Below are 15997 nucleotides of genomic sequence, written 5' to 3' on the forward strand. Positions count from 1 at the left end.
AGCTATCTTCAATCAGGGGAAGTATCAGAGTATAATATTTACCCTGTATTGTGCATGAATCCTTATACCATATGATTTACTGGTCAGAGTATTGCAGATTTATAAATCAGGAAAACGTTTAGGTACATAAATTTGCATATACAACACTGTACGAGTGTATGGGATGAGAGAGAGAGAGAGAGAGAGAGAGAGAGAGAGAGAGAGAGAGAGATAACGACGAGAGAGAGAGAGAGAGAACCGATGATCTTGTAATAATCGTGCTCTTATTAAGACAAATGGTATCGTTAATTCAATAAAAAGAGAACAGTACTAGTAACTCAATATTGCTCTCATGAATTCATAATACAGATTTATTTGATTCATTTAAAGCACGCATTAATTAAAAATTAAACATATTTTTAAATAAGGTTATTTTCAATTACTTCATTTTATGCTAATTTGGCGCTCAATAGATCTTATATATCTATGCCATTTTGCGTTATTACATTCTGCGTCTAACTCGACGCAAATTGTACTAATGCAAAATGTAATAATCGAGTTTATCATATTATGCGTCGTTATCAAACATCAAGGGGAGAAGACAAGAGTGTCTGTCACCCACCTTTAATAACAATATCCATTTTTTGTTACTTTGTAATGCAAATAAAAGATACATTGAGTGACAACCCCTCCCCCACTTACCCCAGCTTGAAAGTTCTGATATAATAGTAGAAGACACACACCACCACCAATTAAAAAAATGAAGATATGAGGCACTCATAGTAGAGGACTCTAACCACCCCATCCGACCCCCAACGATTGAAGAAAAGGAGGAAATTATTGAGGTAGTCAAAGTAAAAGACTCTTTAACCCTTCACCCCACATTAGGACTTTGAACATCGGACAAAACATCTTGGTTTGTTTGGGTGTTTTGTTTTATTTTGTTGCTGTTTTCGTTCATCTTTTTTAATTATTATTTTGAATGGCAAGAAATTTTGAAGAATCCAATTTTCCCCTGTTGTACCCCCCCCCCCCCCCCCATGAAAAATGACAATACATGTCTGGTTATTACATGTACATTTTGTTTTGCAACACATGCATGTATACTAATTGTATGGTGCATGTAGAATTGCACCCTTTACCAAGTTTTCCTTCATTTACACAGTGTAAGGAATGGTAAACCAAAATCACAAAACAAAATGCATAAAGACCAAGATATTTTCAAGCGTAGGAACTTCATTCATGAATACATAAATACATGTATTCAGAAAAATCTCATGCATGCATTGCAGGACTATAGCATTTGTGTGTTTTAACGTTTCTGTAACATGCCATAATGATTACTTTGAGGCTTGAGTGTAATTTATTCATAAATATTTTCATTTCGTAGATCTGGCGCAATGGCCATACCGCTGTACGTAGAAATTTCAAATTCAAATGTATTCGATAAGATGTTAGTATGCATAAATCAGTAAAATTCGTGTTGAGCTTTTATTTGATATGATACAATGTCAATATACTGTAATGCATTAGTAGGATATGCAGAAGGCAAGAGTATAAACATTTTCTTTTTTCATTATCAGTATCAATATCTATATGATCACGAAAAAACATTATATAATTTATATCCGGATTCATTTATACCGATTTAGATATCAATAAAAACAAAGCTGCATAGTTTGGGAGAGGGGTTTCTAATGAGTCTGATGAAATTAAAAGAAGGAACCCAACATTTGCATTCAAACTAGATATACTTCAACATGAATTCATTTCTGCTCTGACTGAAAGCATGATTCTAAATTCGGGAACGAATCTTGAATACAAGATAATTAATAGGGGAACACATAAATTCGAGCTCCTTTGGAATTTAATGAAATGTAGATATGCACCTTTCTTTCGACACGAATTGATATGTTGTTTCAAGCACAAAAACAGGGGGTTGAGGTGGGCAGGAAGGCTGGTCTGCTTTCCCCACTTTTTTTGACAATTTACTTTTTTCCCGTTATTCTAACATACAAAGTCAGTATTTTCTACATGCACAGTTCAAACTAATATTTTTTTTAAATTTGTAATGAATTCAATTACAGTGAAGTCGCCCATTCCGGGTCACGCAACGTTGTTTCGTTGATTATATGCAAGACCGCTTGAATTACGTTTTGTGAAAGATATCATTCAAAAGTACATCTTGTAAGGTGTCCAACCGTTATCATGTTTTTCAAAATAGATTTTGTGAACCAATATTTGTGGAGATATTTCAACACGGCCTTGCTTCTCCATTTACGAATCATTTTCACCATTTCCGGGTCATGTGACTTCTAAGACTTCCCTAAGTGAGGGAAAGTCTCGAAGCACGATTTCCGTTGTTAAGAACCATAGAGTAAATAACGCAGAATTGTGGAAATAACGGACAAGTTCGGAAATCAACAGTTTTATTGTATATAACAACCAGTTGCACTTAGAAATAAAAAGTAAATAATAAACATACATAAATTAAAAAGAAAAACAGCTTTTATGTATACCTTGACTATGTAATGTATCCTGTATACTCTAAACAAAATAAATTGTGTATATGAATAAAGAAAATAAACTGACTAGAGATCTACCTGGAAATCTTGTACAGTACACTACAATTGCCCAACTGAAAAACAAAATTACTGACAATACAGTTTTAGGTCTCTTCCCTCTGGACATTTCAGCAAACATTTTTTTAAGTCTTCAAAACAAGAATTGAAATCTTTCATATGTGTTAAATTGAATTTGCATGGAATCACTATCCCACCCCCCTCCTCACTGGGTGCAGGCCAAGGTGGGAAGCTTGGCACTGGTGGTCCAGTGGGCTCAGCTGTTATCTCTCCCCCGTCATCTAGTATGGTACAAAAGAACTTGGACAAGCATTTTGGGACATGTCCTATGGGTAATCCTGCAACATCACTTAACTTCAATTGACGTTTCTCATCTGTTACCAGGTCATGAATATCACTCGAAAAACTACTTAATGGCGGAAGCCACACTAAACACGCATTTTCATCCTTTGTATTTGAATATTCTCTGTCAACAGGTAATAAGGGCATAGGCGTAACATATGGGGGGCGTATTTTGAAAGCATGATATCCTTTTATCACACATTTGTCTATCACTATTTTGCCTGAGCTCTCCATTTCAACAACTGCATGTTTTAGATCCTGAACACTTCCCTGTGGAGATTCCTCAGTGGCCTGAAAAAAAAAATGGAGAATATCAAAACAAATATCAAAAAACGGGTGGAAAAATCATCAAAACAGAAATTTAAATAACTTTTAAAATCACAGAAAAAGTTAAAATCTTATTCAATAATAACTTAGTAACAAGGTCAGGAGCTAGCAATTTGTTTTAACTTATTGCAATATGTACATATGTATAAGCATGCCTATCACTGATTCACTTTGAACATCTTGGGCAAACAAAAGTATTTTCAAAGTCAATCTCTGCAGCTAAACAGTCAGTATGCATCCAACTATCACATGAGTCACACTGAATCCACAATCGTTCAATCCCAATAGCTTCATCATCCTGTTCTGTGCTGTGACAAGCCTGGCATCGTGATAATTCCATTGTCCTTTCTTGGTCGAAATCGACATCTTCCTCACTGCTATCACGTTTTGATTTTTCTGTTGCTTTAGATTTCCCTTTCAAAGGATTTCTCTTTTTTCCTCTAGGCACACGTACCTTTTTCTTTTCCTGACTGGAAGACTTTTTCTTCAGATACTTCTGTTTGGCTTTTTTTTCCTTGTCAGAAAAGGCTTTTATTTTCTCTAATTCTCTTAAGGAGAATTGCCTAATGCTTTCTGGTGATGTTAAATTATCCGGCAAAGAGTCAATGAGTATTTTACGCTTTGGTTTTGAGCTTCCTGTTGCCCTTGGAAACACCAAACTTTGCTCTAATATTGGGGAAAATTCAGCACCAACTGTCTTCTCAGTTAGTGGAGGCATGCAGAAGTCTTGAGATGCGACATCTTCAGATTCCATATTGGTGGTCTGTTGAGCAGCTACTTGTGCCAGGATATCTAATCCCGATGCAGCTCTGGTGCCTCCTGTATCTGTATGTGATGACAACGGGTATGCTTTTCCGTGAAGTTTCTTGTACACATCAAAACAGGGAGATACTCCTTCAACATCATATCCTTCTTGTATTCTTTGAGAATAGCGTTGGCGAGTAGGAGTGCTTAGACTACTTTCAAATACTTCAAGTGCACCTTTGGCCATTTCTTGCTTTTCTGTGCCAAGTTTCTCCTGAGGTATGGTTTCATTTTCTTTCTCAATTTCAGGGTTTGATGGATCCTCTAAGTAGGGCAATGATGGTTTCAACATGTCTTTTGTGACAACAGTGCTGTCTACAGGATATATGCCTGATGATTTGAAAGCATTTATGACTGTTAATGGTTTATAGAACTGTAAAAAAGCCTCCTTCAATTTCTCTGCAAAATTCTATTTTCCGATACATTTCCCTGGGTTTTCACGTGTGTATTTCCTTGCTGTCATATGCCATTTAGTTTTAAGTGGGCCAAAAACACCTTTGTCTAAAGGCTGCATGAGATGAGTTGCATTGGGAACAATTCTGTATAGTTCTATACCCTGAGATTTGGCCTTCATGAACACCTCATGATCAACATGGCTGCTAACACTATCAAATAGGAGAACAACAGGGCGTTCATTGCCAGCATATTTGTTGAAGTGGTCCATGAATTGTGCAAATGTAGTCTTGTCCATCCAACCTTTCGGTGTGTACGCTATCTGGGAACCTTCAAGAGACCCATTTAGAGGATTATATCCTTTTGGTTTTGGTTCGGGATATACAAAGTATGGTGGGATCATCTGACCTGCCGCATTTCCACAAAACATAACAGTTAGGCGCTGCTTTCCACATGAAATATGAGGAACATTTAAGTCTCTCCTAGTAGGGCCAATTACTTTTGACTTGTTGCCTCCCATGTTAAATCCAGTCTCATCTGCATTGTAGATTCTTCCAGGCTGATTCAGAAGGTCTTTATTTTGAAGGAATTCCCTAAATCGTGTATACCATGGATCTAGTTTGTCCTTTGTTAGTTGGGATCTCTTCAACTCTAAGGAAGTTTCCACTCTTGAGCTGATAATGTTTGAATTTCTTTTTAAGAATGAATAGTACCACTTCTTACCAGGCCTACCATTTTTGAATGGAGTCTGTCTCTTTTCTTTCTTAACAACTGACTGAACAAAGTCGAGAAATTCACACATTTTTAGACCCATTCCTCTTTGTGACATTTCCGACAACCAATTGGCCATGGCAAGCTCTTCTGCCTCAGAAAATACAGTAGGTGGTCCATTAATGCTAAACTGTGAAACTTTACCTGACACCCTTCTTTGCAAGAAAGAATACGGCAATTCATTTTCTTCTGCTGCTTGCCGTATTGATGATTTGTTAGCACTTACATCATATAAAGCTCTGCGAACTCTTTGTCTTTTCTGTGGAGTCATTCGTTTCCCATATTTCTTGCAAATTTTTTTGGCTGATTGCTGAGTCGGTGTGTTGCTCAATCCACGTTTGGTATCCGATTTCTTTGGACCCATATCTAAATATATGAAGAAAATATAGTCTAAAAAGTTAACATAAGATTAAGAGAAATAACGTTTTTTTAAACAAGATATTTCTTTCACAAGTCAGATTAAAAATATCTGTATTTATTTGTGATTAATGTCCAAACAGTTGAACAAAAATCGTGACTGTTAATTTGTTTTGAATAGCAAATTTTGACATTTTCCCTACGTCACATTTTTTTAGCGAGTGATCCGGAATTAGAGACTCTACTAGCCATTAATTTAGAGTTCAGTGTAGATTCATTTGAACATGGATCGTTTCGAGTGATTCCTGATTTATAACAGACTGTATGTATCATACTTTGCAACTATCAATGCTTACCTCATACCTTTTCTTCGACCACGCTGGTTGTTACAAAACGAAAGTAGCTGTCAAAAGCGGCGCGAAAATCTCCATCATGAAAACGCTTGTTTCGTTTTCTCGTCTGTGAGAGGCCACGTTAAGGGTAAATTCTCATTTTCTTGTGCTTATTATAGACACAAAAACCCAATCTTCATGACCATACCGTGATTCTAATTTTTTGTGCTTTTAAAAAATATTTATGAAAAGATATTCACTCGAATGACCCGGAACTGGCGACGACCCGGAATTGGCGACACCACTGTATAAGCATCAACTCCTGTAAGTTTCCAATATATTGTCAATCACAAATTTTTAAATAGCTGGAAATTTTTAATGCTTGAAAGCTTACATTTATATAAGTGATAAATTTTCTTTCCTTCTGTGAAATGATATAGTATAAATCGAAGTAGGACGCTCTCTCTCTCTCTCTCTCTCTCTCTCTCTCTCTCTCTCTCTCTCTCTCTCTCTCAATGAATATGGACTTACCCCACCTCTGACAAGTTAGCGCGGGGATCCTGAATAGTGATTGGCTCATTACGGTCACGTGAAGACGTGGGATATTCTATCCCAGGTCACCGTCAAAATTTATACCAGGCGTCCTTGCGAGTTATCTTTCTTGTTGCATTTGTCAACAACAATGGCGGCAAAACGGTTTGCAAGTTTGGCAGCAGACGAGATCGAAAAAAAGAAATTACTGATTAACTCCAAAGAAACTATTCGAAGCAATCAGAAGGCAGCTCGTTTGTTAAAGGCCTATTTAGGAGAACTCAATCAAAATCAAAATTTCGAAGAATTCGATGCCGTTCGCTTGAACGAAGTGCTTTGCCATTTCTACATGAATGCACGAAAACAGGATGGTGAATTTTACAAGGCCACAACGTTTGAAAACATGAGGCATGCGATCAACAGGTACTTGCGGGACCCCCCATATAATAGGAAATTTGATATTATAAAAGATGACGAATTTCGCGATGCAAATGTGTCATTCAAGGCTGCCCTGGCTGAGCTAAAACGGATAGGGAAAGGGAGTGTACAACATCATCCTGTTATTAACGAGAGTGACCGTCAAAAACTGTACGAGTCGAAGCAAATGAATCCCCAAACACCGTACGGACTTTTGAATAAAGTTCAATTTGATGTAAGGCTATACTTTTGCCGGAGATCTGTAGAGAACATGCATATTATGTCAAAATCAACGTTTGAGGTCATGCAGGAACCAAAATCAGGACTGAAATATGTGGCGAAATGTACAGACGAATTAACTAAAAACCATAGAGGTAACGACAGGGAAACCACCTCCGGTGTGATGCCAGAATCCCCGGGATCTCCATTCTGTCCGGTAAGATCTTTTGAAAAGTATATTGGCAAACTCCATCCCAGTTGCTCAAGTTTATGGCAGAGACCAAGGGATTCGTTTGACGATGATGATGAAACTTGGTACTGTAACGTGCGATTAGGTGAGAAAAAACTAGCATCATTCATGTCAAAACTAAGCCAGGACACAAATCTGTCACAAATCTATACCAACCATTCAATAAGGGCCACTGGTGCTACAATTTTAACCAAATGTTTGTTTAGTCCATCACAAATAATGGCCGTGACTGGACATAAATCAGTGCAGTCTCTAACAGTCTACCAACGAACCGATACCGAGGAAAAAATCGCCATGGGACAGGCAATGGGGCAGAGTCTTGCACCGCAGAGTTTTAAAACTGTCGCTGCTTTACCGAGCACTGCAACACTTGCTCTACCTCCACCCGAATCTGTTGGAGACACTAGCCTGGTGACATTACCTCAGGAACATGGTGATCATGAAGCGGTTGCCGAATTGCAGGGAATCAACATTTCGGATCTCTTTGGTGACTTTAACTGTGATCATACTCTACAATCTCAAACAGAAACCAGGTTTTCGAGTGTCCAGACCAGGCAAATTATGCCAGCTTTCCACGGATGCACAATAGGGACAATCAACTTCAGCATAAACATATCAAAATAATAACTGAAAATTGTAGTGATTTGTGCCATGTTTTGCCAGTTCTGTGTTCATCACGTTCATATCAATTTGAATAGACTGTGATATCTGTTTAATGATGTTATATTTATATCTGTTAGTGTTCTTATTAAATTGTTATATTTGAATTTTGTATTCTTCCTTCAAAAAGGATGTGACATGAAGTACATAAATGAATTGACTAGGTTATAGGATTGTATTTCCTCTCAATAGCCTGGAATTAAACCCAGCTCTCTATGCAACATGTGCAATGCAGGGAAAAAATTATGGTATGATTTTGTCTGACCACAAAAGCTCGTTTAAATACAGTCGTCTTTGAATAAGGAATATTTATGGTATGGTGTTGTCTGTAGTTCTGGTATGCAATAGCCTCATGCATATTATCAAAATAGGTCATCGGTGGGGTAAATTCGTTACCTAGTCATTTAGTGACCTGGTACGGGATGACACCAGGTCACTAAGTTTTATACCGGGTTCGGCTACGCCTCGCCCGGTATAAAACTTAGTGACCTGGTGTCATCCCGTACCAGGTCACTAAATGACTAGGTAACTAATAATACAGAGACCGTAAATAAGTATGTGGTTCCAAAAGAGACAACAAAACTATATTTTCGTTTATAAATTTCCTTTCATATGTGTCTTTGTGTAATGAACTGTTTATTATGGATTGCAAATGTAATACACGCATTTACACACAGATGTATATTTTCGATCATTATTCCCTTATTTGTATATCCAAGTTTGTATATGATCATCGAGAAATTTTGAATTGTGCACGCAATATATCCAACCAGATATTAGATTCCCCATTTCTATAAACTGCAAAACCTCGACCAGACAAGCATTCAATACAGGAAAATTTTTCGACTCTGACATCTCCCCTGATTGAAGACACACTGTTTGGCACGGGTGAAGTGTGTCGCAGTCTGTATAATGGAATGAGAACGTGTTGTAAAGTTCTAACGAGATACAAATGGAGTTTATCATTTTGTTTCGTGGATTTATCAGAATAAAGAGAATCTAATATTTTCGGTAAGTGAACGTCTCCGATACCTGTTGAATAGACGCCCGTATTTGATACTTTTTTTGGCGATTATACCTTGTGCATTGCATATTATGCATATGGCATGCACCTTTATTTTGCAAGAATTGATATAAATAATATATTTTATGCTCTTTGCCTATTCCATTCTATCAGTATGTAACTGGCAAATGATTTATCCGCATTTATTTTATTAGAAAATGCAAATACTTGCATGCACTTACAAGTATGCAAGAATTTTTTTTTTTTTTATTTTATTATTTTTTTTTTTTTTTTGCATTTTTGTCTAACTTATCTAAACTTCCAGAATGTTGCATTAGTATACAATCAATATGTTGTAATTTTGAGCAAAGCATAATGTTTTAAAATGTTATTTTATTTGTTTCTCATTCCCTATATATTACTATCGGAGATGTGCACTGTCCACCTAGAAAAATCACTCAGGTGTGACAATCACATTTGGGGTATATACGGGTAGAGTAAAGTAGGCTACCTGAAAGAAATATGGCGGATAAGATGAAAAAGGTGTACGTATTTATTAATTCATGTCAGCTTTAATGTAAGCATTTTTCACGGGCGTATTACCGTTACCCAAATAATGGATTAATTAATGGAAACTCCTAAGGGTCATTGTAAAAATGCTCATAAAGTTCATCCTGGTTCATGATGCATATGTTATGTAGGATGTAAGCTGTGATGACAGCCTTGACAACATATGCAATGCCATTCTTTTCTACAAATTGGAATCGCCAAAACATTCCTTTCAATATGCCAAATGAATTTTCATTGATTACTCTGGTACCTGATTGAACTTAGTTTCATCCATAGTAAGATTTCCTCAATTCCTGTATGGTCCGTCCTTTTGTCACACTCTGCATTTAGCTCAGTTTTAAAGAAACTATTAAAGATATTTTTATTAAACATTATATACTGACACAAATTGATTACATTTATTCAACTGTATCAATATTTTTTACCTTGATGTTTCCTATGACCTTGACATTACTTTTCCCAATTTGATGTCTAAGTTTCAAAGCAACTATTGACAATATTTAAATATGATATATATTAGTGGTAGTTATTCAGGTGTGGTATTCTTGTTTTACCTTCTCTGTGACCTTGACCACACTATATGGTGGTTAGCTTAGATTCAAAGCAATTAATGAGGAATTGTTGTCCCTTTCTGAATATGGCCAGGACGTACAGTGTTTATCATGGCCGTTTGTGTTATCCATGTATATAAATGAGGATCTGCATTTCATGTGAGTATGATATTTTCCCTTTTGTTAGAAGTAAATTTGAATAAAGAAAACCTTTCTATTGATAGCTAAGCATCATTTAACCAATACAAAAGGGAAATTTTGGTAAATTTGAATAATATTTAGTGAAATGAATGGATGACACTTTAGTCAAAACATTTAAAGATAAAACAAACATTTTTAAAACACATGACATTTTTGAATTAGAACACTTCACTTTGCTATAAAAAATAATGCATTAGATTGATAAGTGAAAATATTTGAAAGGTGTTCTTTTTAATTGTGATATGACTTGTCAACAACTGTAAAGCTTGTAGAGTAAGTAACAATAGAAAATGGTGTTTCAAATGTGGTTTTTATTTTGTCTACATTGTGACATGACTCGAACAGAACTCAAATTTACTCCTCCTAGGCACCTGGCCCCACCTCTGGTGTGTCCAGGGGTCCGTGTTTGCCCAACTATCTATTTTGTATTGCTTATAGAAGTTATGAGATTGATCACTGTTCGTTATCTTCACCTTTCTGTATAAATAGCTATCACCACACCAGACTAATTTCATTAATTGTTATACCCTGGTGCTAACACAACAAAGTGTATCCCCTATTGAGAAAGCAATGCATTTCTCTTCTAATTTATTGATAAGGTGAATGAAAAAGTGTACAGCAACTTTTCTCTCTCCATTGAAAAGCAATAAAGTTTTTACATGAAGATTTCCTCTCAATCGGGGCCTATGGTCATCCTTAATCTGCATAATTTTATATGAAAAAAGGGTTCAGTATTTCAATTTTTTCTCACAAAATGGAAAAATTCAACTTATTTCCACTGTGAATGGGGCAGATTATCAGGCCATGAGATGGTAACGATAAATCCCTACTTTTTTTCTTATTGCATTACAAATGTCACATTGGGCGGGGCATTCGTGTCCTATGAACATATTTCTCGTTCATGTGAAATGTGAGGTCGTCCGACGCCTGCCTCTCTTAATTAGTAGTTCTGGAATATGCCGAATGTTCTCCAAAATAGCTTCAAATGTAATTTTAGAAACATTATCAAAGTACTGATAGAAGTTGCTTTTATGTTTTAGAAACATAAAAACAAATGGTCTTGAACATATCCATGAAATATCTTGTACAAAGTGTTCCAATCGGTATCTTTTCCTTTGCTCCTGTCTGAAATCAAGTCAAGGCTTGTAAATTACTTGGATATTGATAGGTTGTTAAATGATTTGAACTTTGTTTTTAAGGAATGAACAGAAATAAAATTAAACATTGGGCGCTATGATAAACAACTCGTCTACATGTAGTTATTATCGATAGGACACAAGATAGGAGAAAGAGAGGCTCAAATGTGTCCTTTATTACGTTATCTTATGATTGTATTTTTTCAAATTACAAAATCACAATACTAGAAATATATTTGTAGAAAATACAGGGTGTAGACTTGAACTTGAAATATGCTGGAATAGAAAACAGAATTTTTTTTATGACGAAGAAATGTTGCTTATGTTGACAGCATCTATTCTTTCGTTAGTATATATCAGTCTTAAGAATTGACGGCATATGATTCGGAAGGATTCTCACCCGGGTCGATAACCCAAAGTGGTTTAAAGAGCCTGTGATGGTAACATTCATAATGTTGTTGAAGAATCCAAATATGGACTAGCTTTTGCTTCTTCAAATAACATAATCAAAATTCTGAATGGACCAAAGAATATGATGTGAACTTAATGTTGTCTGTTGATGTAAGGTAAAAGTTAATCAATTATAACATCGTGCATATTTGGTCTTGAACGATTTTTGGTATATGAACGATATCCATAATTGCGTTTACGTCTTTGTGTATTTAGAAAAAAATCCCATCACATTCACCATATTTCCTAGTGACTAGTCAATTTTTTCGAATGAAATATTCATATAAGGTATGAACTTGAGAAACTTGTACCCAGATTTTTTTTAATACGAAGAAGATACTGTAAAGTTGTGACCTAATGAAAGGCGAAGATAACAAACAGTGATCAATCTCATAACTCCTATAAGCAATGCTTCCCGTGGGGATCCGGGTTAGAATAGGTCCTCAGTACCCCCTTGCTTGTCATAAGAGGCGACTAAATGGGGCGGTCCTTCGGATGAGACCGTAAAAACCGAGGTCCCGTGTCACAGCAGGTGTGGCACGATAAAGATCCCTCCCTGCTCAAAGGCCCTAAGCGCCGAGCATAGGCCTAAATTTTGGAGCCATTCACCGGCATTGGTGACGTCTCCATATGAGTGAAAGATTCTCGAGAGGTCCGTTAAACAGTATTTATTCAATCAATATAAGCAATGCAAAATAGATAGTTGGGCAAACACGGACCCCCTGGACACACCAGAGGTAACTTGCGGAGTACACGCGACCCAGCTTTCTGAGAAGTGACTCTATTGACAAACCGCCATCTTCATACTTCTCTCATACATGGGAGATCTTGGCGTAAATCATTAAAATTAAAGCATTATATGACTATGACTATAATACTAATTAGCGATTTTAAAAGAATAACGTCAATTTCAGCACACTCGAAATTGGTATTCGAACTTGAGTTAACAAAGTCAATAACGCTTGTGACCACCATTTGCATTCACACATGCTTGACAACGGCGCCTTATTGATGCCACTAAAGTGTTCAGAAATGCTTGAGGGATGTTGTTCCAGATGTTGGGTAAAGCCTGACCTAAATGGCTGATTTGGTAAACGGCATAGACGTCGTTCCATTTCATCCCAGACGTGCTCAATCGGCGATAAATCGGGGAAAACAGCTGGTCAAGGCAAAACATCGAGATTCTGTTGAACAAAAAAGTCCCTGACTGCACGTGCAACATGTGACTTTGCGTTGTCTTGCTGCAGAGTGATGCGATTTTGCTGTCTCTCTATGATGGGTATCACATGACGATGAATAATTTTGTTTCGATAGCGTACGCCAGTGAGATTTCCATTGACAATTTGTAGAGGGGTCTTTCCACGTGTTATTCCACCCCACACCATGACGCTACATCCACCGAATTGTCGACGTTGCACAACACGCGTCCTGTTACCGCTCCCCAACGCGACGATACACTCTACAACGGCCGTCACTGCTATCCAAATGAAATCTGGATTCATCAGTGAACAGAATATTGGCCCAGTCATGTATTCTGAATCGCAGATGTAGTCTGCACCACGCTAGTCTAGCGATATGATGACGTTGAAACAGTATTAGGTTCACTGATGGACGTCTTGGTCTGCTGTTGTGCTCGCACAGACGATTACGCACAGTTCTTGGACTGATTGGTCGAAGTCCAGCAATGCTACGAGCAGTCAAACTTGCTGTCTGGAAACGATTTCTCAGGTGCACAAGTCTAATGTGGTTGTCCTGTCGACGCGACGTCACACGAGGACGCCCAGAACGTGGTCGCTCCCGAGTGTTACCAGATCGTTGGAAACGTCTTCATAATGACTGGATGGAGTTTCGATGAACTCCAAAGTGTCTTGCTACGATATTTTGTGCCATTCCAGCTTGAAGCATCCCAACAGCACGATTACGTACGCACGAGTTTTACTGGCCACCAGATCGTTGGAAACGTCTTCATAATGACTGGATGGAGTTTCGATGAACTCCAAAGTGTCTTGCTACGATATTTTGTGTCATTCCAGCTTGAAGCATCCCAACAGCACGATTACGTACGCACGAGTTTTACCGGCCAATACTGTTTGGAGTAAGAAGTGTAAAATGTTTGTTTGGACACTATTCGTTAAAGATAACACTTTAATTTTGATAAAATTTACCCTTCTGTCATGTCACGACTTAGCGAAAACCAACGTAATCGTCTGCGCGAGCACAACATCAGACCAAGACGTCCAGCGGTGAGCCCAATACTGTTTCAATGTCATCGTATCGCTAGACTAACGTGGTGCAGACGACATCTGCATCTGATGAATCCAGATTTATTTGGATAGCAACGTCACGGCCGTTGTAGAATGTATTGCCGCGTTGGGGAGCGGTACCAGGACACTTGTGTTGTGCAACGTCGACAATTTGGTGGAGGTAGCGTTATGGTGTGGGGTGGAATAACAGCACTGGGAAGGACCCCTTTACAAATTACAAATATATATATCAACCCATGCATCCAATGTTTTGTTTGTAACAAGAGTCCTTACGAGTCATTCAATGTAAAAATAAATTAAGAATATACTCACGTACCTCATTGTGAATAACGATTTAGTTTATGCTTTTGAGTGTTCGTTACCATGGCAACCAGGCTTGACCTAAAATGGTCCTTTTGAAAGTCCTGATTTAATGAAATACAGCATATTTAACCCCAATATTTCTTTTCAAGAAAAAATGTTTTTAAACTTAAAAGTATTCATAAATTATCAATTATCAACATAATCAAGAATCAAATGTATTGTCTCAAGTATTAAAAGCTGGTAGAAGTATAAAAATAGCCAATGTTGTGTTTTCCATGATACTGATAAACACCATTTCCCACAATTTCTATTGGATTTATCCATTTATTCCTAGATAGGTTTTTAAAAAAAAAAAGACTTGAATTTAATCATATATTAACTATAGTCTCTCATATGCTGTAAATTCCTAAAATGTGTCTCTCAGAATACTGGAGAAATTCGAAAAGTTAAGACTAATGTATTCATTAATTCAATGTAATTTACAAGATATCGAACTGTGGACAACTTCTCAAAAAATGTCAATGCTGACTTTATGCTACTGTCTTTTGTCACAAGTAAGATAGCGCTTATCTACAGTTTGATAAGAGCGCAGAATTCTTAAGTCATTTTACTTCCATGCCTGCGACAGTGATACAATATGGCTATCATTTTACTTCTAATAACGACCGTGTCTGTGGTCAGTGGAGCGAATCCTGATGGCTGGAGGGAAGAATTGGAGAGACGTTTGTCTTTGGTAGAGGAATCCAACGCCCATCTTCGTAACGAGAACGAAAAGTTAAATTCAATGGTTCTTAACATCCAACGCGAAAACAGAGAAATAAAACGAGATTTTAAAGATTTAAGGGAACAATTAAATAACTGTGAAATGATGTCCGACACTAGGTAAGTAAGTAAGTAAATTGTTTATTATTGTGACATGTGTAATGATACAGTTATACAATATATTTTACAATAAACGTAGTTTTGTACACCCAGCCCAAAGGACCTATATGTCACTGATTAATATTTTACAATGTTTAAACAAACACATAAATGAAGATGGAATGATATTAGAATGTCTTTTTTGTGAAGTGCTGAAGGATTTTAAAAGCATCAAATATGAAGATAGCGGCTTGTCTAGGAAATATACATAAAATATGTGAGAAGAGTGCATTATCTAATGAGAAATTTGACCCTTTTTTTTTTAAAGGATGACTATAGATTCACAACAGGAAGAGATTGTCGAAAACCTTTCCGAAAGACCCACGCGTGGGATCCATCTTGGAAAGAACCAACCAGTTTCAAGAATAAGTGAGTGAACAAGGGTATAAATGGCTGTAATATATGTCGTTCAAGATCTTATTCAGTATTAATAAATATAAATCAGTATGGCAATTCGTTAAACTACAAAAACACATCCAGTAAGTGGAGTTCATAGTGTATACCAGTGTGAAATTAAAATATTTCAATATTCCATTTCCATAGGGGAAATAAGTTTCCATATGTATGAATATTTAATGAATATAATATTGTAGGGTTTCAAGAAAATCGCGAATGAGTTTACGTTGCACGAATT

At 36.8% G+C, this 15997-nt stretch overlaps 2 protein-coding genes across 2 annotated transcripts in view; one reads left to right on the forward strand and one right to left on the reverse strand.

The window, feature by feature from the left end:
• Positions 1 to 4443: 4443 nt before the first annotated feature.
• On the reverse strand, positions 4444 to 5562 carry LOC125662999 (jerky protein homolog-like). The gene has a single exon (XM_048895327.2). The coding sequence runs from the start codon at positions 5560 to 5562 to the stop codon at positions 4444 to 4446; it is 1119 nt and encodes a 372-aa protein (XP_048751284.2).
• Positions 5563 to 14228: 8666 nt separating this feature from the next.
• LOC125683751 (complement C1q-like protein 4) overlaps positions 14229 to 15997 on the forward strand; it is a 7396-nt gene continuing 5627 nt past the window's right edge. The window contains exons 1-2 of the mRNA XM_048925199.2: positions 14229 to 15324; positions 15632 to 15732. Of these exons, the coding sequence (XP_048781156.2) occupies positions 15080 to 15324; positions 15632 to 15732 (346 nt within the window). The 5' untranslated portion in view covers positions 14229 to 15079. The remainder of the gene's footprint in view (positions 15325 to 15631; positions 15733 to 15997) is intronic.

The sequence above is a fragment of the Ostrea edulis genome, chromosome 6 (genome assembly GCF_947568905.1).
Source record: "Ostrea edulis chromosome 6, xbOstEdul1.1, whole genome shotgun sequence".
NCBI classification, from domain to species: domain Eukaryota; kingdom Metazoa; phylum Mollusca; class Bivalvia; order Ostreida; family Ostreidae; genus Ostrea; species Ostrea edulis.